Source organism: Propithecus coquereli, unplaced genomic scaffold, assembly GCF_000956105.1.
Source record: "Propithecus coquereli isolate 6110/MARCELLA unplaced genomic scaffold, Pcoq_1.0 Scaffold5, whole genome shotgun sequence".
Taxonomy (NCBI): domain Eukaryota; kingdom Metazoa; phylum Chordata; class Mammalia; order Primates; family Indriidae; genus Propithecus; species Propithecus coquereli.
Window position 1 is genome coordinate 14616447 of NW_012150840.1, and position 22261 is coordinate 14638707.

At 55.7% G+C, this 22261-nt stretch overlaps 1 protein-coding gene across 1 annotated transcript in view; it reads right to left on the bottom strand.

Moving 5' to 3' along the window:
* Positions 1-252: 252 nt before the first annotated feature.
* LTBP2 (latent transforming growth factor beta binding protein 2) overlaps positions 253-22261 on the bottom strand; it is a 95281-nt gene continuing 73272 nt past the window's right edge. The window contains exons 17-37 of the mRNA XM_012656226.1: positions 21154-21282; positions 20266-20394; positions 15277-15396; positions 10362-10481; positions 9179-9301; positions 8839-8964; positions 8338-8463; positions 7938-8060; positions 7712-7837; positions 7195-7317; positions 6457-6588; positions 6036-6161; positions 5370-5513; positions 4292-4483; positions 4088-4171; positions 3228-3356; positions 2775-2912; positions 2525-2692; positions 1981-2262; positions 811-960; positions 253-398 (exon numbers count right to left, since the gene is read on the bottom strand). Of these exons, the coding sequence (XP_012511680.1) occupies positions 253-398; positions 811-960; positions 1981-2262; positions 2525-2692; positions 2775-2912; positions 3228-3356; positions 4088-4171; positions 4292-4483; positions 5370-5513; positions 6036-6161; positions 6457-6588; positions 7195-7317; positions 7712-7837; positions 7938-8060; positions 8338-8463; positions 8839-8964; positions 9179-9301; positions 10362-10481; positions 15277-15396; positions 20266-20394; positions 21154-21282 (2936 nt within the window). The remainder of the gene's footprint in view (positions 399-810; positions 961-1980; positions 2263-2524; positions 2693-2774; positions 2913-3227; positions 3357-4087; positions 4172-4291; positions 4484-5369; positions 5514-6035; positions 6162-6456; positions 6589-7194; positions 7318-7711; positions 7838-7937; positions 8061-8337; positions 8464-8838; positions 8965-9178; positions 9302-10361; positions 10482-15276; positions 15397-20265; positions 20395-21153; positions 21283-22261) is intronic.

Here is a 22261-nt window from a genome sequence, read left to right on the forward strand (position 1 = left end):
GGTGGTGGACTGGGCCTCCTGGCCAGTGGCTGAAGCATGAAAGCGATTGGTGGTATTTGAGCCAAGCAAGGGCATGGAGGCAGTGATGGAAGCTCACAGCCAGGGGCTAAGCTGGGTGAGATGAAGGCAGGCAAGGCTGAGCCTCTGGCCTGATGTCGTCGTGGTGTCTTCCCAGCTAGGAAAGCATCCTCCAGGCCCCGGCCTGTGGCTGGAGGCCATTTCCAGGTAGCTGCCCACACTGACCCCTCACTGCTACTTCTTGGCAGTGCAGTGTGGGGGGCCTGCCTCAGCCACGTAACCTGGGGAGCAGTGGCAGCGGTAGGAGCCCTCTGTGTTCTCGCAGTAACCGTGGGCACAGAGCACAGCAGGCCCATTCAGGTCCTCACACTCATTCACATCTAAGAGGGAGGGAAGGAGGAGAGAGCTGTAGGGATCCCAAGTTACCTTTGGCCTGCGGCCTCCGCCCCTCTGGTCACTAAGTTCTGGCCCCTGCCCTGCAGTGGAATCCTAGGTGTGACAGCCAGAGGCTGAAGTCACTTCCCAGAACCAAGCAACTCAAGGACACGAAGCCGAGGGCAGTGAGCTCATACTGTGCCTAAGGCCGTGCTCTCTTGTCCCTGTCTCTCCGTTGTCTAGGAGCCTCCGAGGAAGGGGCTTTCTAAGCACAGAATCAGACCTTCCTTTGGAGCTTCTCACCCCCGGCCTGACGCAGACGGCCGCACTAGGGGGCAGCAGAGGACTGTCTAGCCACCCTGCGTTCGGCGCTCTGCGGGCAGGGGGCCAGTCTGCTCCGTCAGGATTGAGACTTACCCACGCAGGCCATGTGGGCCGCATCCAGCTGGAAGCCCTCAAAGCAGTCGCAGGTGTAGCCCTCCCGCACGCGCACACAGCGGCCGTTCTCACAGCCGTTCAGGACGCCGCACTCCTCTGCCTGCAGCCCTTCGAAGGCCGCGGGGGGCTCTGGGGGGGGGGAGTCAGAGCGAGAGGGAAGCTGAGGCCTGTGCCCGGACCCCAGCCTCTCCAGCACTGGGACCCTCACCTCTGACACAAAGGGTTGCCCCTCTTGAACTCTCAGGAGGTGTGGGGAGGGTCATAAACTGGAAGATGCTAGAACAAAAGGAATATTCTTTAAAAAATAAGTATGTGCCATTTGGGGTGGGGGAGAAGCGCAATAGAGCACTTTAAATGAGGGCTCCAGTGAGGGCGGGACTCACCGCTTTCATCATTCCCAGCTCCTGAGCGGCTGGGTGTTTCTGTATAGTTCTGGGGCTTGGGGGTGTGGGTGGGGGGTGTTTTATTTAAATCTTTACATTGTTTTTTGGGGGGGACTGGCAGCAGAGGGCTGCATTCAACACAAAGCAGAACTTCTGCCAGATCTGCCTAACCCCCTTCTCTCTCTAGGCGCCCTCCACCCCGTGAAAAGGCCCTGTCCCCTGTGGCGGTATGGCTTCAATCTGTCTGATGCAATGGCTGGGCCTGTCGGGGGTGCTGTGTCCCTGCACAGGTGCCAGGCCTGACTTCCTCTTAGAATGCAAGCCTGAGTGCTGGAACCGTCACCATTCACAAACCGAGTCACCACAGCGGGCCTTTAAAGTCATCAGAAATCCATAATTCCTATTTCAGGTCAAAGTTTGAACACTGGGTCTCTGCAGAGCAGGTTACTCTGCATCCTATGTGTGGTGTGGAGGGAGAGAAACAGACCCAAGGGAACCCGCTTTCTCGCTCACAGCTCCCACAGGGGAGCTTGTGATGGCGTCCTGTACCTCTTTGTGTCCCCGCGCTAGTTCATCACAGGGAGTTGTTAGGCAATGACCCCAGCATATGGAGTTGTCTCTGGAGTGACCCATGAGCAGGGACATCTGGCTTGGTTAATCTTTCCCGGCCCCTGTCCTCACCCTGCAGCCCTGTGACTGGCAGGCAGAGATGGAAGTGAAACAGCCTCAGTGCCCACCTCGTCCCCATTTTTGCAGCAACACAGACCTGGATGGCTGGCCACGTAGTGAGGCTGGAGTTCTGAGGGCTGCAAGGGAGACTCAAGGACCGGTGTGTGGTCCCCCGGGTAGCTGGCCGTGTTGGGGAAGGGGGACTCGGGGATGGCATCCTCAGGGCCCAGGTAGTTGTAGAAGGGGGCCCCATCTGGGCCATAGAGGCTGTAGTGCAGGTCATCAGGCCCGGGGCCATACTCATAACCTGGCCGGAAGTGGACCCCGGCCTCCCGCTCTGCCTCAATCCGGGCCACGTTGCACAGCTGAGCATAGACCTCTGTCAGGGAGGAGGGAGAGAGGGAGTGGGTTACAACTCCTGCTAGCTGAAGGGGACCAGCACCCTCTGGGAGTTCCCAACGGCATTCCTCTCCCCAGCCCTCCCCTGCACTACTTTGTTCACAGACAACAGGGATGGAAGACAAGGCCACTGCTGACTACCCTACTCCTTCTTTCCAGCTCCCTGCCTTTCAAGGTGAGGGCATCCCCCTCCCAGGTGCCAGGCCCACCCCTGCAGATGTCTCCCCCACGCTCCCCCTCACCAGAGCTCCTGGGGGGGCACAGAGCACACTGCTGGCTCCAGGCCTCCCCGTCTTGGCAGCAGCATTCCGTGTAGGTGGTGCGGTGGCCGTGCAGGGGGTGGCTGCACACGTCACTGGTGACTTTTTTCCAGCAGACGTCCATGTGGATGTCGTGATCAGGGAGGTCCTCTGGTGGCACAGGGCACGGAGGCACGTGAGCCCCCAGCCCAGATGCCCTCCCCCTGCTGCCCCGCCGCCCACACCCACTCACCCGTGCTGCCAGTGCCGTTCACGCAGCGCTGCTGGCTGAGGTCCAGGGTGAGCGGGGGGCTGCAGAAGCAGTGGAAGGAGCCCTCCGTGTTCACACACTCGCCGTTCTCACAGACCATGTCCTGGCACTCGTTGTGATCTGTGGTGGCAGGAAATGGGGGGCAGTGCCAAGGCCACTTCCCCACTGACTGCCCTCAGGGAAGGGGGTTCTCCTGTAACTGACAATGCTCAGGTAGCCCCCTGGCTCCCCCTCCCCAACCCAGCCCAGCCTGGGAGGCCCCCTCCTCCCCGGGACACTGTTCCAGCAGCTCCCTGGGGACAATCCCTGACAGCCCAGAGCTCCCACCTCAGACCTGCCTGCTGCAGCGGGCATCCTCCCAGGAAGGGGGGCTCCCAGCAAGAATGGGACTGGCTGGAGAGCCTGGGGCTGGGGAGGGGCCGTGTGTGTCCTCACCCTCACACTTCCTGCGGGAGGCATTGTAGTGGTAGCCAGGATTGCACAGGCAGACATAGCCGGGCACCGTGTTGAGGCACTGGCCGTTGGGGCAGAGACCAGGCCCGAACATGACACACTCGTCAGCATCTGCGGGAGGGCAGAGCTGAGGTGAGGGGAAGGTGAGAAGCAGCATGAGGCAGTACTCAAGACCAGGGACTCCAAAGCCAGACTGGGTTGAATCCTAGCTCTGCCATTTACTAGTTGGGTGGCTTTGGGCAAGTTGCTGAAGTTCTCCTTGCCTCAGTTTCCTACATACTACTTAAACTGTTGCAGTTGTTATGAGGATTAAAAGGTGTTAATACATGTAAGGTGCTCAAAATAGTGCTCAGCACATAGCAAGCGCTCAAAGAAAGCTACTTCTATTTCTATCATTTCCTTCTCAGGATGAGGGCACCAAGGGGCTCAGTACCTGGACCACCCCGATGTGAGTATGGGTTCCCCCAAAGTTTCTGGCTTCATAAGTGGGGCCAGGGAGACAAGCAGCTGCCCCTGGCCTCTAGGGCAGTACTCTCGGCTCTGTTCCTGTGCCACGGATGGCTGGGGTTGGGGTTAGTCGAGGCATCATGGTTTGTTCCTGGAGGGTGCAGCTTTGGGGGAGCAGGGAAACTGAGGCCAGGGTCATATGGACACTCCAAGAAGAGCTTGGGTCAGAACTTCCAGCTAAAACTCTGCAGGGAGTTAGCCCTGGGACGGGAAAGATGGAAGCAACCTGGGAGGCCAGGGCTGGGTGCAGGACTCCTTGAGGGACCTCCTGGAGGACCAGGCCAGGGCCCACTTAGCTGAACGGAGTGTGGAGGGAGGGTGCAGAGGAAGGTTACCTGTGTACATGGTCTGTCCAAACGTCCAGGCTCCTTCCACAGGGATGTAGCCTTTACCACTAGGGCAGATCTCACTGAATTCAACTGTGTAGAGAGGTGACTGGGCTCAGAGAGGGAAAGGCTCTGCCCCCTTCCTCTCACCCCTTCTTTCAGTGTCACCCTGCAGAGCAGACCCTAAGAGGAACTGGGACCTTGGGGCCTTACCTGAGTCCTCCAATGGGCAGAGGTCACAGGCATCTCCCCAGCTGGCGCCCTGGGTGCAGCAGCACTCGGCCTGCGTGGTGTTCCGGCCCAGGACGCTGGAGCAGGGTGGGTGGCCGTTCTGCCTGGAGTAGCATTCCATGCGGAGGGGCTCTGGGGGGTGGTCCCCTGTCGGGGCCTCAGGGATACTCCGACCTGTGTGTGGTAGATGCCCTGTATCTGTTCATGACCCTCTGAGGTATCCCAGCCCTTGAATTTATTTCTCAAATTTAACAGTTATGTAGCACTTACAGTATGCAAAATGCTGTTACCTGTATCACCTCACTTGATGCTCTAACCCCTACGAAGTGGGTATTATCATCATCATCACCATCATCTCCCTTTTACAGATGAGGAAACCGAGGCTTAGAGAAGCTAGGCGCCTTGCCACAGCCACGTCGCGGTTAAGTGGCAACGTGCAGATTTGGCCCCAGTTCCTCTGGTGTGAAAGCTCCTCCCACTACACCACCTGCCTTCCTCCCCGGCAGTGGGATGCCCCGTCCCTGGCTCACCGCACGGCAGTCCTCTGACCCATTCTTCTGCCTCACACCTACCAGCCCCTGCCTCCCTGCCTCGTTCTCAGTCCCCCCGCTTTCCAAGTCAGTGCAGGCCCGCTGAGTCCTCGGCCAGCCTGGGTGAGAGACTGAACCCAGCAGCTCTGGGGTGGAGTGGGAAGTGGAGAGGCCAGTTTAGTTCAGCTTCGAGTCCTCTCTCATCCAGCAGATTCCCAGGGATTGAATGGATTCAAGGTCCCTCCAAGGCTCAATCTGAGGTCCCTAGGGGCCATCCTAAGTCAGTGTCAGGGTTCCAGAGCCTTCTCTAGGGCCATCACAGCCCTGCAGCCTTCTGGACATTGCCTGGCCTAGAGCAGACCCCTCGGCCTCCATGCTCCATTCCCAGCCTCAGCTGCCCTGCCCCTGGCCCGGCCCAGCCTCCCTCCCAGCAGCTAGAGGCTAGAGGAGCAGTGTGCTCTGTAAGCCTGAGAGCCTTCATGGACAATGACAGGAGGGGAGGAAGGTCTTTGGAGTCTCCTGGGCCTTACCTCCAGCCCCCCGTGGGCGGCAGCGCCCCTCCTGTGTGTCATATTCTTCAAGGTCGCTGGCGCAAAGGCACAGGAAGGAGCCCTCCACATTCTCACAGAGCGCAGCCCCGCACACTGCCAGCATGAGCTCACACTCGTTCACATCTGCCAGGCATGAGGACAGGCTCGTGGGCAAGAAGAGTCAGTCCATGCCCCTGCCCCAACGCCAGCCCATTCCCCCCAAAGAAATAGGCTAGGCCTTGGGAGAAGTGAAAGTGGTTATGAATGAGCAGGAAGGAGGAACAGATGGACAGAGGGCATGGGAAGGAAGAGAGAAGGAGAGGAGTGGCAGAATAGGGTCACGAAAGTGACAAAGAGGAAGGGTTACCCCTCTGTGCACGTTCCCCAAACCTCATGCCTCATGGGGCCCCGGGGGCTCTAGAGCAGGTGGCGCCTTCCCTACTGTGCTTGCTCCCTGCTGGCAGAGCAGGGCATGCTCCCCTGGCAGCCCCCCAGGCTGCCCGCTGCAGGGGGCCTTGAAACCTCCCTCTTCCTTGAAGCCTCCCTTGCCCATGCTATGGGGACTTAGGATGGAGCCGTGCGACTAGGACTATTTCAGGAGGGGGGCCCTAGGGCCTTCCTTTCCTTTCCCCGGCCCAGACCTTGGGTCACCCAAAGGCTTCTCACCCACACAGTCCCAGCCCGAGGGCGAGATCTCGAAGCCCTGGTCACAGAGGCAGCGGAAGGAACCATCGGTGTTTTCACAGAAGCCGTGGCTCCCACACATGGTGTCGTTGGCGCACTCGTCTATGTCTGTGGGACAGTAGATGGTGGGTATGTGCAAGCACGCGAGCTCCCTCCCCCCGCATCCCGGGAATACTTATTTGGTCTATTAACACCAAGATCTGTGAAAAGCAACCTCTAAACATAGGACAAGAAAACTAACATTAACATTCCTCTTCAATTTTTGTGTAAGCTCTGCTGTATGGAAGACACACGAACTTCAAACAGCTGCAAAAACAGTCCATAGGAGAAAATCGTTTCTAGCTCAGTACATGAAAAATAGGTGTCCTCAGCCCGCAGGCCTCCAGCGCCCCCTCGTACTCACCAATGCAGTCTCCATTCGGGGCCATGTGGAAGCCAGGCTGGCAGCCCAGGACACAGCGGTAGGAGCCAGGGCTATTCTCACACCTCCAGGCCCCACACACGGGGTTTCCGTAGTCCTCACACTCGTCAATATCTGTCCCCAGAGCCACAAGAGGGGACAGAGGTGGCCAGGTCACTGCTGTGGTCCCACCTCGCTGGCATTACAGGGTCATGCCCCACACCCTCTGGGGTCCTTGATCTGTTCCAAATTACTGTGCTCATCTCAACCCCAGCACATCCGGTTGAGGATAATCGCCCCCACCCAGCGGGGCTGAGCATGTAGGAAGAGAACTGCATGCCATTCAGGAAGCACTTTATATTTCTCTGCATGCGAAACCTTCAGCAGAGTGTATGACAGGCAGTTGTCATCCTATCTGTCTCCCTTGCTCAATTTGAAGATCGTCTATAACTGTCTATTTGTCCTAGCAAAAGACATTGAATGTAGCAGGTGTTTAATAAATGTCTGTTGAATCTATTTGGCCTTTAGACTGTGTGCTCTGCCGGCACAAAGATTATGATTTATGATTGTCTTCACTTTGTCATCCTTGGACAGTCCCTGAGCCAGCAAAGGCTCAATAAATGCATTATCCATCAGATGATGAATCTGCAGAGAGCACCTGCTTCACGGGAGCTGAGGGCCAGGAGGGTTGGAAGTGGGCAGACGTGGCCAGAGCCCTATTCCCTCCCCCAGAGCCCTTACCCACACACTCCCCGTTCTCTGGGGAGGGCTGGAAGCCAGTCTCACACACACAGTCGAAGGAGCCCTCGGTGTTGACACAATGCCCTCCCAGACACTGGTCTGTGGCTACACACTCGTCCACATCTACAATAGAGACGGCCGTCAGCAGACCCCACCATGGGTACCTTCCCGTTAGGGCCCCAGGCAGCGTCCTCTGGGAGGTCAGGGAGTGGCTCAGGGTAGGAAAGGGTTGGAAGATCTGAGGGAGAGTCCAAAGCTGGAAACCAGAGGCGAGGCGGGGGAGGGTCCCTGGGGCAGCGGCTCTGACACTCAGAGTTTGGAGAGGGTGCACGCCTGTCACCAACATCCTGGAGAACCCCCCCCACCATCACTGTGAACACTGGCCTCCCATCTTCTCATCCAGTGGTGGGCCCGTGAGTGTTTTATTTCAGTACTGGTGTTAAAATGGACTCGGCTGTGGATGTGGCCTCTAGCGCCCCTGCTGCTGGCCAGTAGCGTGCCCATGCTGGCTTCTCACCCAGGCAGCTGGTGCCCCCCTCTGCACTGGCAAAGCCAGGCGCACACAGGCAGAAGAAGGACCCGTGGCTGTTGAGGCACTCGCCGTGGGGCGCGCAGTGCTCCTCCCCCACGCACTCGTCCACGTCTGCGGGGAAAAGATGGGCACTGGATGTCTCCTGGGGATGTCCCCACCTCCCCACACACTCACTGTCCCCTGTCGCTGGTGGGAGAGCTGGCCTACTCACCCTCACACGTGGTGCCATTGGCCAGCTGGAAGCCCTGGGGACAGAGGCACAGGTAGGAGCCTGGCACGTTCTTGCACTCGCCTCCCAGGCAGCTGCTCTGGGGGTCTTCACACTCATCCACATCTGTAGGGCACACAGGGCAGGAAGGCAGCTATTGGCATCACCTCCCAAGGACAGGAACCAAGGGGGGTGGTCCTCTCCAGAGGACCTGTCACCTGCTTGTGGAGACTGGACCTGTAGGGACATCATCCCCTCCTAAAGCAGCCCAGCCTGGAGGGGTGCCGGGGAGCCTCGAGGGAGCAGGCTGACAGTATCTCCTTCCCCCACTGCCCACCCTAGCAGGCCCCTGCCTCTGGCTGGGCTTCTCCACTGGCTCTCTCCCCCACTGGGGGGCTCTTACCTTCACAGGTGTGGCCCAGGGGGCTGGGCCGGTAGCCGCCATCGCAGTCCTTGCAGGAGAAGGAGCCAACAGTGTTGCTGCAGACCCCTGAAGGGCAGACTCCCGGAAAGGCGCACTCATCTAGGTCTGAGGCAGACAGACAGACAACCTGGGAGGGCTCCCTCCACCTGGTGATGCAGAACCTCACACCTCTGGCCTCCCTCTCTGAGCCCCTGAGGAAGGGCAGTCCCTGGCTGGGGGCCTTCTATCAGGCAACCCCAACACCCGCTCCACAGAATGCTCCAGGGGTAGCTCTGCCCTCAGCTTTCCTCTTGTCTCTGGGACTCTCTTTTCCTCCTGTCCTCACCTCTGAACTTGGGGATTATGACAATAGAAGCTCTCCTTGGGGGCCAAGTCCATCTAGAGGGTCCTCTAGACCAGCCTGGAGGCCCTCAGCATCAGCCCAAAGCTGGGGGGCAAATGGAATGTTCTTCGGGAGGTGAGAAGTCCTCCCCAGGTTACCTTCACAGGCAGTGCCATCTTCGTTCACCCAGTACCCGCTCTCACAGGCAGAGCAGGTGAAGGAGCCCTCGGTGTTGAGGCAGAGGCCTGTGGGGCACGAGGCCCGGCTGGCACACTCATCCACATCTGAAACGGGGCATTGAGTTCTCTGTGGGACTCTGCAGCACAGACGTGCCAGGACAGCCAGAGACGGACAGGTGGGCAGGGGCAGGGAGAGGACAGGCCTTGGTGGGCGTGGCTGGGGAGGCAGGACCGGAGTGGCTGTGGGGGTGGGGGTGCAGAGGGGAAGGAGTGACAGGCTGGACTGCCATGGAGGAAGGCTGCTTTGGCACCTCTGTACCTTGGCAGCCCTTCTCGTCTAAGGTGACCTCATAGCCCTGCTCACAAGAGCATCTGAAGGAACCTTCCAGGTTGATGCACCTCCCATGGGCACAGACCCCGGGGGTCAGACACTCATTCACGTCTGTGGGAGAGAAGTCCAAGATGGCAGCTGGCCTCCCCTCCTTCATGCAGCCCCACTGGCAGGCTCAGAGCACCTCAGTTTTGAGGCCAGGGAACCAGTCTTCAGTGGTGCCGTAGGCCACCCTAGGGGGCCCTGAGGCCATGCTCCCTCATCCCACCTACGCAGGGCATGGTGCCCTTTGCCCCTGGGCTCACTTCAGCCCTGTGTAGTAACACAGCACCCTGCTTACATCCTAGAAAAGGGGGCCAGGTCCCCCAGCCCTGGAGCTGGGTCAACCCACCTGAGGACACTGGAATGAGGTATCCCAGACCCTTGACTCACCTCATTGTGGCTCTGAACCCCTCTGACCTCCTACCTGCCAACCAAACAACCTGTGTTCCCAGCCCAACAACCAGCTTCAGCGGGTGGGCGGGCCATGTGGAGGGAGGCCAGGCCGTGCCTGGGTGGCCGAGTGCCAGTCTAAAGGGCCTGGGAAAAGCCTGACCTCTCCAGAGCCTCAAAGCATCCATTCAAAACTCAGTCCCTCCTTGCATTCTGAACCCCGGGCCCTTCTTCCTGAGGGGGCTGGGGGAAAGAACACTCCTACTCCTGGGTGAGCCCCTTCCAGGGGGAGCCGGGCAACCACCGCCCAGGAGGCAATGCTGCTTGGACATTGCTGTGGAGATGTGGGGGGCAGAAAGCCCTCCTCCCGGGGAGCCGTGGAAGGGCCTGCCTGCCGGTCCTCACCACCGCAGTCAGCTCCATCCTGAGACCTTAGGCTCCTCAATCCACCCCACAGGATCCAGCCACAGAAGCTTCTGGGACTTTGGGTTATAGTTCCAGGACGGATATAGCCAAGGAGCAGAAGGGGCCCCCACCCTAGCTGATTCAGAGGCAGAGCACCAGTAACTGAAGCACACCCACCTCACGCCCATGCCATCTGGGAACCCAGCTGGATCACCATGTACAATAGCCTCCGAGCCACTTCCCTCTGCCCACCTCTTCCCCTCCCCGTGTGTGGGCTCCACCAGCGGTCCCAAGGCTGAATGGCCCTCCCAGTGCCTTGGCAAGCAGCCCTCACCTACGCAGCTCCCGCTCTGGCCCCTGTAGCCCTCCTCACAGGCCAGGCAAGTGTAGGAGCCGGGGGAGTTGACGCATCTCCCATCCGGGCAGGTGCCAGGGTGACGGCATTCATCAATATCTGTAAAAAACAGCCCCTCCCTTTGTCATCCCTGGGAACCACAGCATGTGGTTAGGTCTGTGACAAAGCAAATCCTTGACCCTGCCCTTGGTTGAGAAGAGAGATGTCAGTTTCTGTACAGATGAAAACCAGGAAAAAATGAGAGTTGCCCTGTGTTCCCAACTCCACCTCCCACCCGTCGTCCTAGACAAAAGGGAGAGATGGAAGAACTTAAAAATGAGATGGGGAGTCTCCCTGGGTGGGTGCAAAAGGCTGTGGTTACCACGAGCTGTGGGAGGATCAGAGAGCTCAACTTTGTGAGCTGGACTCTTTGGGATGGGATGGGCCTTCATATCTCCCTTGGGGAACCCCTAATCCTTTGTAAGCAGAGACCGTTACCGGAACTGGACATGCTTGGCACAGGAACCGGCTGGACTGCTGCCAGGGGCCCCAGAATAGATCACCAGGGGGCAGTGAAGGCAGAATGGGCTTCCCTGCCCCAGGAAATGAGGACCAAGGATGAACCCCCCACATCAGTCCTGAGGCTGAGAGCAGACCGAAGGGTGGAGGCCAGCAAGGCTTCTCTGCTGAGGAGATGTCATACGTTTATTCCAGCCAAGAACCAGGCAGGGCTCGTGGCACCTACTCTGGTGAGACCCAGGAAAGTCAGCCAGAAAGGATGAGCCTGGACACCAACAGGGCAGATAGGGAATGAGGAGACCCATGGAGGAGAGTGACGATAGGAGGAGGAAGGAGATACTTCCTCCAGGAGCTGAGGGGAGGGCTATTCCCCATGTGACCTGGCATGTCAGGGAGTCCATCACCAAGGCACCGAGGGGACCTGGACCGCATCAGGCAGGTCATATCACAGGGCCTGAGCTCGCTCAGAACTGCAGGAGGACATTATGTTCCACCAGCCCAATATCGAGACTTCTGGTCACTCTTCATGACAGACAGCTCAGCCAAGCTCCAGGGGAAATGGGAGGATTTATTCTTCCTAAATGGGTAGTTGTCATTCCCCTAGAAGAGGTCCACCAGCTTATGCAGATTCAGAGGCCCTACTGCCTGGGAAGAAGACCTACCCAGCATCCATGGAGGAAATGTGGGAGCCTGGCCAAGGCTCAGATCACAGGCTTTCTGCAAGGGGACTAAAGCCTGCAGCTATCATTGCAGAACAGGACTTGGACACTACAGTGGAGGGTGAAAATGAGTCCTCTCTGAAGTTGTTTGGTCTCCAGAAGTCAGGATACATCAAAGCCCTCTGCCCCAGGGGACTGGGATCCTCTCAAGCCTGAAGCTTCACCCTGAGGGTCCAGAAGAGGAAGATACACCCACAGGGCAGGTGGTTATCTGTAAGGAAATACCCCCAACTCCTAGGTAATCTTGGGGACACTGAGATAAGGCTCATCTCTGGAAAGAGGGCAACCATGAGGCCCTAGTTGGGTTGTGGTGACACCAGGCTAAGTGATTCTAAGGGTTTTGGTAAAGACAGAGCCAGAGAGAATGAAGGATCTAGGATGACCAACTTTGGCCACCCAGGAGAGAGCAGCCAGCACCATGGCCTGCTGGCCTTGGCTGAGATGCCTGGAGGAGGATGGGCAAAGCCCTTGAGAGTGACAAGCAAGCCCTGCTTCAGGATGCCTGGCTTCGGGGACAAAGAGGAAGAGATTGAGGCAAGGATCTTCCTAAATGCATGCCAAGAAGAAATGAAGTCTTTGCACGTCTCCCGCAGGAATCAGGCAATGCGGGGAGGAGATTAGGTTTACCAGGAGCAAAGGGCCCTGAGGTCTGCCCTGCCCCAAGCGTGCTGGGCACATTTTGGAGGTGGCGTGTGAACTGTCTTAATGCTGGGCGTTTAGGAGACTTGCGGTGCTCACTAATGCTGTCCATGAAGTATTCTAGCTCTTCACTTTCTGGGCCATGGTAGGCTTGTGCCTCCTAGTCCCTTGTGGTTGGGTGGGGCCATGAGACTCGTGCTGGCCAGTGAGCTATGAGTAGATATGACGTGTAATTTATGACCCAAACCATTTAATTGTGTGCAACCCTCCAGGGCGCTCCTTCATTCTTCCATGGAGACTGGCCACATTCCAGATACTGGCTACTCCTTTAGCCTATGTCTCAAGTGAGGAAACACGGGACAGAGCCCCCGGCTGGCCCAAGATGGCCATGTGGCATTGATGAGATGGAAACTTGGCTTCATTCTACATCACTAATATGGGGGCTGTTTGTTAATGCAGCATAACCTAGTCTATCCTGGAACGCTGCTGGCTTCTTCCTTCCTCAGACCAGAGCCCCAGCTGGGGAGGGGAAGAGTAGGTGATCACAGCAGCCCTGTCTCCACCTGAGCCAGGGAAGGGCTCTCCTGAGTGGAAGTGGACACAACTGAGCCATTAGCCACACCAACCCAAAGGAACTAGATGAAGATTCTGGATGGTTGATTTTGTCCCCAGATATCGTGAGGCTGTTCCATCAACATCTTAGTGCCTGGACTGGAGCCAGTCTCCAGGTGCAGATGTTTCTGCCTAGTGTAGGGGTTGAATATTAATCTAAGATGATGGTGTGTTTGGTGGGTTTTAATACTCTGGTCACTGGGGGCAGGAGCTATCTGTCTTATTTATTGCACTATGCCCAGCCCATGGCTGACACATGCTGGCACTCAACAACTGTTAGCTGACCAAAGAATAGGACGATGTGCCTCCGGCTTCACGTATCATCTTCTTGGTATAAGGCTGCTGAAGAGACCCCAAAGGACCCATGGAAACTGTCACTTGCAGGACCAGCTTGACTGGGAGGATCCTGGAGCTTCTCTTACCAGGGGTCAGCCCTTGAATGAGGAGATGCAAAGCCACCCACCTCTGTTCCTTGTGGGAGCATGGGGCAGGGGTGGGGCAGGCACTCAGGGAGGGGCCAGAAGCTCAGGTGACCTTGGATATGGGTGGGGCACAGCAAAGGCCCTGGGAGCCTGTAGGGGAATCTACCCTCTGTCCGTGGGAACCCGGAGTCCTGGTACGACGGAAATGCCATGGAGACCATTGAATGGGCTGCTGGCCAGACCACTGAGTCTTTCACCAGAGACTTTGAGTTTCAGTGGAGAGAGTGGTTTTTCAGTTGGAGGAAGAAGAAAGAAGAAGGGGAAATTGACTGGGCTTGCAGGGTGATGGGCCGGGTTTGTGGTTACTGATGGAAACCTGGAGAAGTGTGCAGGCTACATCATTCTTTCTTTCAACAGACTCGGAGTGTCTGCCCTGGGCCAGGAACTCAGCCTGACCTCCTAGATGAGGTGCGTGTCTGGAATTTTTCCCCGGGAAGGGAAGAGGACAATCCAGAGGAGTGGGCCGGGGTGTGAGGGGAGTGTGGACATGAAAAAGAACGACCCTCTGATAGTAACATTTCCCCGTAGTTACTGAGGGTCTGTGTGTGCCAGAGACGGGGCCGAGCACTTTGCATATATTAGCTTATTCCGTCCTCACAAGAATCTCTGAGATGGGCACTATGGTTTCCATTTTCAGACACTGAGACAAGAGCCAAACCCAGGCCTGTCTGTGCCAGAGCCTGTACCCTGAACACGGACTGGTTAATATAAATCTGATGTTTTTAATGTTCTGGTATTTTCTTGGTTCATTTCCTTTAGTCTTGCTTTTCTTTTTTTAATCAAGTTAAATGTCAAATTCATAATGTTGTTGTGGTGCTTAAACGAGGTGATCTGTCAAGGACCTAGCACAAGCCACCAGGTGTCTATCGAATGGTGGGTGCCTTCACTCTCCATCCTCCTGGAAGATGCCAGGCTGTCCTGTCTCCACCGTGCTAATGAGACAAAGGGGGTGGGTTCTGGCATTGGTCACATGTAGGCCTGAGTTTTAAAGGGAAAGAGCATGAAGGAGGCATTGAGAGGAGAGGGTGACATACCGGGGTGGGGGCAGAGTTGCCTATCCTGCACCTGCAGCCCTTCTCCCCTGTGCTAAGACCATCTAGGATTCTGCACTTTGTTCCCATGGTAGTGGCATTGGGAGGGGGGACTATCCCTTCACAAGGTACACGAGCTCCTCCCTCACCTCCAGGACCATCTGAAACCAGGCAAGTCCTGGCCAGGGAAACCTGGAGGCTGGGAGGAGTCTGAGCTTAAGCCCAACCCAGGGCAGGGTTTCTCCAGAGAGCCTTAAGTTACCCTCATTTACTCCTGTCTCAGCCAGTCGCAAGAGCATGGGATCTAGGCCTCCTGCAAGCCTGTCAGGGTGGTGATGGTGGCAAAGCTGCCAGGAGGTTTTCAGAGCTGGCATGAGAGTTCCCGGCTCAGGCCAGCAGGGAGGGTCTGTGAGGACACCAGTTAGCAATGTCACTGCGCCTTTGGCTGTATCTGGGAAAGGGACAAGGATCTGGCATCTCACATTCCTTTCTCCCTTCATTCCTTCAACTAGCACCGTTGGGTGCTTTTCAGGTGTGCACGCCTGTGTTGTCTAAGGATATGGTCCAGCCTCAGGGGCTGCCAGTCTAACAAGCTTCAGCAAGAAGGCCAAGACTCCCAGGCTGACTGACTCTTCCTCTGCCACGTGAGCAGAGCACATTTTTCAAGGTAAGAGGGTAGGAGTATACAGAGAGGTTCCCAAGGTATCAGGTAGATAATGGTATTTGTGCTCCCCCACTGCAGGGGGCAGGCAGGATGTCAAAATTTCACTGAGGGGGTGGGAGGGCTCAGAAGTTTTTACACATGTCTCTATCCATGTGGGTGGGCTCAAAGGGGAGTTGGTGGTGGGCAGTGCATGGGCAGGGCTCAGGAGATGGTGGGGTGCAGGCTGCCTCCCTTCTTCCCATTTCTTACCTTGGCATTGTCCTTTTCTGACCATGATGTAGCCCTGATCGCATTCGCAGTGGTACGAGCCCTCAGTGTTGGTGCACTGCCCCCCACTGCACACCCCTGGCTGCTCACACTCGTCTACGTCTGTGAACACACAGAAAAGCCCCGAGTCACAGCCGGCCCTGGAGAGGGTCCTGGGGCATCCCTTCAGTGGCCGAGGACCCATGCTAAGGCCCAGGCGGGGAAGGCGTCCTTGCTGCAGCCACACTGGCTGGACAGGCTCCCAGCCAGGTGTGAGACTGATCTAGCTCAGTCCCCTGATAAGCCCTGAGTGCCTTTCTCCCAGGGAGGCAACTCTGGGGCCCATTGGGGGGCCTCTCAGTATCTCCTTATCCTGATGCAAGGGCTGGTCTTGAGGTCAGGTTGCAGTCCATATGGCATGGTCTGAGTGTTAGAGTAGGAGACTAGAGAAGGGGCTGAGACCAGATGCAGGGGCTTGCAGAGTGGGTGCAGGTGTTAAGTAAACAACCCTCAGGCAGAACCTAACTAGAGGGGTTGATAACCACAGACAAAACCTGGCTTCAATCAGCTTGTCAGCTATCTCTGCCACCTGACATGAACTTTGGCTAATTACAATATCATTTACTTTGTGGTTTTAAAATTTCTCTACCCTTGAAATCACCATGACAGTTCCGAGACAACCATATAAAGTATGAAAATGGGAGGGAACTCAATTCTAGGAATTCGTACTCAAATTCTTAGTAAAAGCCAACCCCTTGGTTGTGAATATTCATACACTCAATTAGCAAGACTTCAGAAGACCAAAAACCACTTCCTCCCAGGGCAGCTGCTCTTTTTCGAGCCTGCCCACCCTCCCCCCATCAGAGTGTACTTTTGCTTACAATAAAAAGCTGTTGCTTGCTTGGCTTACGTGGGGCTCTTCTGAAATTCTTTTCCTGCTGATCACCAAGAACTTGGAAAAACTTCCAGTTGGAGGCCAGTGATATGAGGAGACCAGGAAAGTCCCCACCTGGCCCCAATATATCCCACTCGGGCTGTTCCGAAAGTTCTTAAGGACCTCCTCAAAGGTTAGGAGTTAAGCAGCCAGTGAGAAAGAGCATTTTAGGCAGCCCTGGATTTGCAGGGTGTGGTTTATGTCATTGTTCCAAAGCATACTGGTACCCCATGATGGCTCTAAAGCCCAACCTTGGCCATACCACTCTCCTGCTTAACCCCCTACCAAAGCCCCCCACCACCTCCAGGCCTGCTTGCAGCCTGGCTCACAGAGCCCTTGCCACCTGGGGCCAGCCTTGCTGTATTTGCTGCTTTGCATGTGCCCCTTAGAATAGCCTCCAGTATAGCAGATTTCACTGGTCCAACCTCCAAGACTTTGTTAACACAAATGCCTCTACTTGGAGTGTCTTTCCTCACCTTGATGGCCATCAGATTCCTACTCCCATTTCAAGGATTGCTTTAATGTATCAATTCTGGGTCCTACGGCCACTCCCCACTCCCTGCCCCCAGTCAAATTAATCGAGGCCTCACCTTTGAGCTACCCCCACCAAGCCGGGACTGGTTGGAACACCTCACAGAGTCCTTGTGCAGAGTAAGTGAGCTAATCCAGGTGAAGAGCTTAGCACAGTGCCTGCCTGGCACCAGGTAAACACCGAAGAAATGTTAGCTATTATTATTATTCTAGCTTTAAATCTAGCCCATAAAATCAACGCTGCTCAGCCTGGCATGTGGGATCTTTCACGACCTGGCCCGGGCCTCCTTCTCTCACCTCATTTCCTGCCTCCCACACTGCTCCTCGCCTTGGCCACACAGGACCTGCTTCTGAGCTTCTGCCTGTGCTGTCCCCTTGCCTGGAGTGGCTTCCTTCCCACCAGCATGACTTGTTCCCACTCGTCTCTCGATGAGGCTGACCTCGTCCCTCCAACCCAGGTGCCCGCTCCCAGGGCTCCTTAGAGCCCAGCCCTTAGCGTGACTGTCCATTCACTCTCTTGCTTCCCTCGCTGCTGGGGACACGCCTGGTTATCTCAGTGTCTCTGGTGCCCATCACAGAACCCCAATAAGTGCTTATCAAAGGAATCGAATAATGATCATTTGTTCATGGACAGGAAGTTCATCTGAGCAATACGTCATAAAACTCCTGTTCACAGCAGAGTCAGCGGCAAAGGTGTAAAATGCACACTCCTAGGCCTCCAGCCATTCTGGCCCAGCAGTGCTGGGTGGGCCCAGGAACCTGCATTGTTATAACTTCTCAGGCGATTCTGCAAGAACCAATGCTCGCTTGAGAAGATCTAATCCAATGGAAGAGGAAAGGGAACTCATGGGCAGAGCCATGTGTGGGAATTTGGTGAAGAACTTATTAACCCGCGGGGCCAGGACGACTGCCCGATAGATAGTGCTGGGAAAGCTGACTCATTCTATGGAGAAAAATGGAAATGGAAATGGAAAAAAGCAGGTTCTTAACCTCCATGCAAAGATGAATTCCAGACGGATTAAAGTATACCATAAAAGGCAAAACTATAAGCTTAATATAAGAAAGTATAGGGGAATAGCTTTGTGACTTAAGGGTAGGGAGGGACTTCTTAAATAAAACCCCCAAAACATGAAAAATAAGGCTAAAAAGTGGATTTCAATACATCAAAATTAAAGATTTCCGTTCAAAGAAGGACATGTGGATAAGGTTAATGGAAAGAGGACAAAATGGGAGAGGTGCAATCTAAACCCACCCTAGTACCTGCAATATATAAGGGACTCCTGAGAAGCTACATGAAAAACAGCAGCCACCATTGGGAAACTGAGCACAAGACAGGAACAAGCAATTTACAGATGAGGAAACCCACAGGCTAATGTACAAAGAGACACTTGCACTTACTTGTAAATATTTACTTAGATATTTAGTATGTAAACTATATTTATATTAATTTATATAATATAAGCTATTTATGCTAATTATATAAATTATTTAAATAACTAAAAAATATTAAATCATTGAAATAATGAGATATCACATTATGAGACTGGCAGACTTTAGAAAGTGGGTGTCATCCTGGATCAGTCCTCTTCAAGTGGCAGCCAAGCCCCATGGGGAGAGGCACTTACAGCTGACCTCCAGCTGTTGGGGCTGGCAGAGACATCCCGGTCACCCAGGCTGGCACGTGGTGGAACCCCTTGTCTGGGCCAGTCCTGGCGAAACCATTCCCTGCAGCAGTCACTGCTCATCCTGGCCCAGCTCCCTGGGCTAGGTCTGCAAAGAGCAGTGCCTCTGGCCACAATACCCACCTAGGCAGCCAGAGTCTGGAGAAGTCCTCTGCCCCCAGCTTCTCCCCTGGCTCCTCCTGCCTGCTTTGAGCACTGCCGCCTGAGTCACCTCCCTGAAAGCCAGCTGACCGAATCACCACCCCTCTGCTCACAAACCCTTACTGGCTGCCACTGCCTGTGGGACGGAATCCAAGCACTTCAGCCTGGCACTAGAGACACTTCACAAACTGGCCTCGATTCCTGCTACTTTCTCCAGGTACCCCCGCTCCAGTCATACTCAATCTGTCGTTATTCCCAGAGCATGCCAGGCCTGTTCACTACTCGGGTCTCTGCAGAAATGGTTCTCATGCCCTGGAATATCCTCTGTTCCCTTCATTCCTAGTCATGTGGTGTCCAACACCCCACGGTAAGGGAATGTGTCATTGGAAGCAATCCATGCACTGGAACCAGAGTGATTTGATTCTCTTTCCAGTTCTGCCACCACTAGGTGTTGAGTCCCTGGGTATTTCACTTCATCTCTTTGAGCCTCAGTTTGCTCAACCACAAAATGGGGATAAGCATTTCTACTGCATGGAGTTGGGATGATGAGCTTCATATGGTAAAGTGCTCAGGACAGGCCTGGCATATAATAAGTGTTCATTAAATGGTAGCTAATATTATTCAGCCACAGCTCAAGCACCCCCCTCAGGGAAACCTTCCCAGATTCTCTCACACAGAAGCAGCTGTTTTCTCATCTGGATCCTACAGTGTTGCTGCTCATGCGTCATTCATCTCACACTCTCAGAGCCTGGCACAGTGCCTGGCACATAGGTGCTCAACGCTTGAGTGCTCAGTGAATGATGTGGACAATTTTCCCACTCTTCCATTAAGTCAGATGGCCCATCTCCCCCATGTTTCTTCCCCCCATAATCAAGTGAGGACCTGGATAGCTTTGGTTTCTGCAGACCAGATCCTTAGGGGATTAGAACCCAAGGGGACCCTGACAGTGGGAGAACACAGAGCTTCCCTGGCCTCCCTGGGGGGCCTGTGAGTGACTGCTGGGCTGCCCTGGCCAGAACCAGCACCGTGAACCCCAAGAACAGGCAGGGCCATTCTCGAGGAGAAGGATTTCCAACTGGGTTATAAATCTCAAGGCATTGCATTGTACTCTTCATGAACTCACTCATAAAAATGGATGTGGAGTGCTCTGTATTATTAAAGGGTTTGTGTTGGAAGCATGTTTATCCAGCATCCCCTAGCAGTGGGCCAGGCCTTTCCAGGGAAGCTCAAAGCCTTGCAGGTGTCTCTAAGCTGCCGGGGACCTGTGCTCCTCTCTCAAAGGCACACCTACTCCCCAGCCTGCCAACAGCCTCAGCTCATCCTCATGGGTTAGCCTCCTTTCCCAAAATAAAAGCAGCCACTTGTCACTTAGAGTTTGGGGACCGGGCTTTCAGTCCCCATCTCCAGCCATGTCCGCCTGCTCCCTCACACTCTTGGCTCCAGCCACAATTCCTTGGGGCCTTTGCAAATGTTGCTGCCCTTTGGATGTTTATCCCTCCTTGTGCTCTTGGCACAGGGTCAGCCTCCTCCCAGGCCCAGGCCAAAGTCTGGGTCTCTCTTCCCACAGCTCTCGCATTCCCATTCTGCGGCACTGTGGCTGGGGGCTGACAATGCGTGATTCCTCTTCCAGCCCCACGAGACTGTGGGGCCCGACCAGGGTGCGTTCTCCGGTGCCCATCACAGGGCCAGGCAGGCTTGGCTTACCTTGGCACTCCTGCGTGGCCCCCGAGGTGGCCAGCGTGTAGCCAGGGTAGCAGAAGCAGGAGTAGGAGCCCACACGGTTGACACAGCGCCCTTTTCCCTTGCAGGGGTCCCTCAGACACTCGTTGTCATCTGACCAGAGGAAGGCAGGGAGGGAGGTCAGGGAGGCCAGCAGGGCCTTTCTTTGGGTACCTGCCAGCAACTGCCCACACTAGGGGCTGGGCAGGGGATGGTGCTGTGTGGCAAGGAAGGGGTGAGGGAGCAGAGGAGGCCAGGGAGATAAAATCTCCAAGGCTAGAAGCCACAAAGTCGGCCCATTGGGCCCACTCAGGCACTCAGGGCCTGGGTGACTTCCAGCACCTCCTCCCTGTTCCTGGTCCCTTTCCCCCAGTGGCCCTATCATCACTTCCTTTCTCCTTCAAGACCACAGTGGATGTTTCTCCTTTGTATAAAAATATTGAGGGGGGAGGAATGAGGCCCACACTTGATGATTTATCTTGGCCCCAAACCTCACAACCAGGGATGGCCCTGGAGGAGACATTTTCAACTGGGGCAGACCTTGGTCCATTCTGCAGGCAGCAAAATGGCCATGTTGAGGGGTGGGCTGATGTCAAAGTGAAGGGCTGCCAGGCACTGGTCAGAGTGCTGTAGGGTGGATTCCTACCCTCCTGGAGTCCTGGAGACTCGTCGGATGGGGCTCACAGAGACTGGCCTTCCCCTGAAGGTCAAGGTTAGCTTTGTCCACAGTGACTAGTTACGCTCCTCCTAAACGTATCAACCACCCAGCACTGCTTGGCTCTTCTACTGCCTGGGACTCTTGGCTTAGTGCCCCAGCTCCTGCCCGCCATCCACCCCAGCCACCAAGTAAGCCCAGGAGGCCTAAGTGAATACCTGTGCAGTAGGCCTGGCTGGGGTGCAGCCGGTAGCCAGGGCCGCAGACACATCTGTATCCATCTGGGAGGTTCACGCAGGTTCCAGGGCCACAGATGTTGGCGGCTCCAGCAGCACATCTATCAATGCCTGTGTGAGACAGAGCAAAGCAGAGGTCGTGGCAGGGAGGGGGTGGATGAAGGCAGTGGAGCAGGGTAGGGTGTGCAGGGGCCAGAGTACAGGGGTCTCAGGAGAACAACCTTAGCCAGGCCCTCCCATATCCATGCACAGCATGGCCTCACGTGAGACTCCATCTGGGGCCCTGAGCCCTACTCAGGATGGGGCTCGCAGGAGTGCATCCCCCAACCAAGACCTAATAGGTTCTAGGAACCGTATATCCAGTACACAGCTTCCCTGCTGAGGCCTCCAGCCTGGCCTCACTCTGAATAGGGGCCTGGCTCCCACCCTGTGCCCAGTGCCCCTGCCTGCAATTTCTGCCTGGGTCCCCCGGGACAGACAGCAGAGCTGGTGAGGAGGGTGCAGGGGAAAATGAGAGATGGGGGCTGGGGCCTACTGAGCAGGGCCTTGAATTCCACACTGCGACTGGCCTGTAAGCAAGGGGGTCACAGAAGGTGGGGGCGGATTGGAGCCATCTCAGAAAGGCCACCCAGGCGGCAAGACAGTGGATAAACTGTATGGGAGGCATAGGGGCCCCTAGAACCTGTCAAAATAATTGAATGAGGGTCTGCCTTAGGTGGTGGTAATCGGGTGAAAAGTGGGGAGATAGGCACTAAATCGAGAACCAGTCTGGAGGCAGACTCACCGGGACTCAGTTGGCCATGTAGGTGGGACAGACTCTAGCTTTTTGAATTGTATCCCTAATGCTAAAAAATTACCTCTTAGAACATGCTGAATGAACGAACGAATGAATGAATGAATAACGATGCTTTCAGCCTCTGTGTCTGCCCCGAGGTCTTAGCCTGAAGCCCACATACCCAGGGCTCCCTGCCCTCCCCTGCAGCTCTGAGAGAACCCTGAAGACCCACGGGAATGGGTTGGGAAGAGGCCTGTGTTGGTACACAGTGGGGCTAGCAGTATTGGCTGGATTGGACAGAACTGAATGTGCACA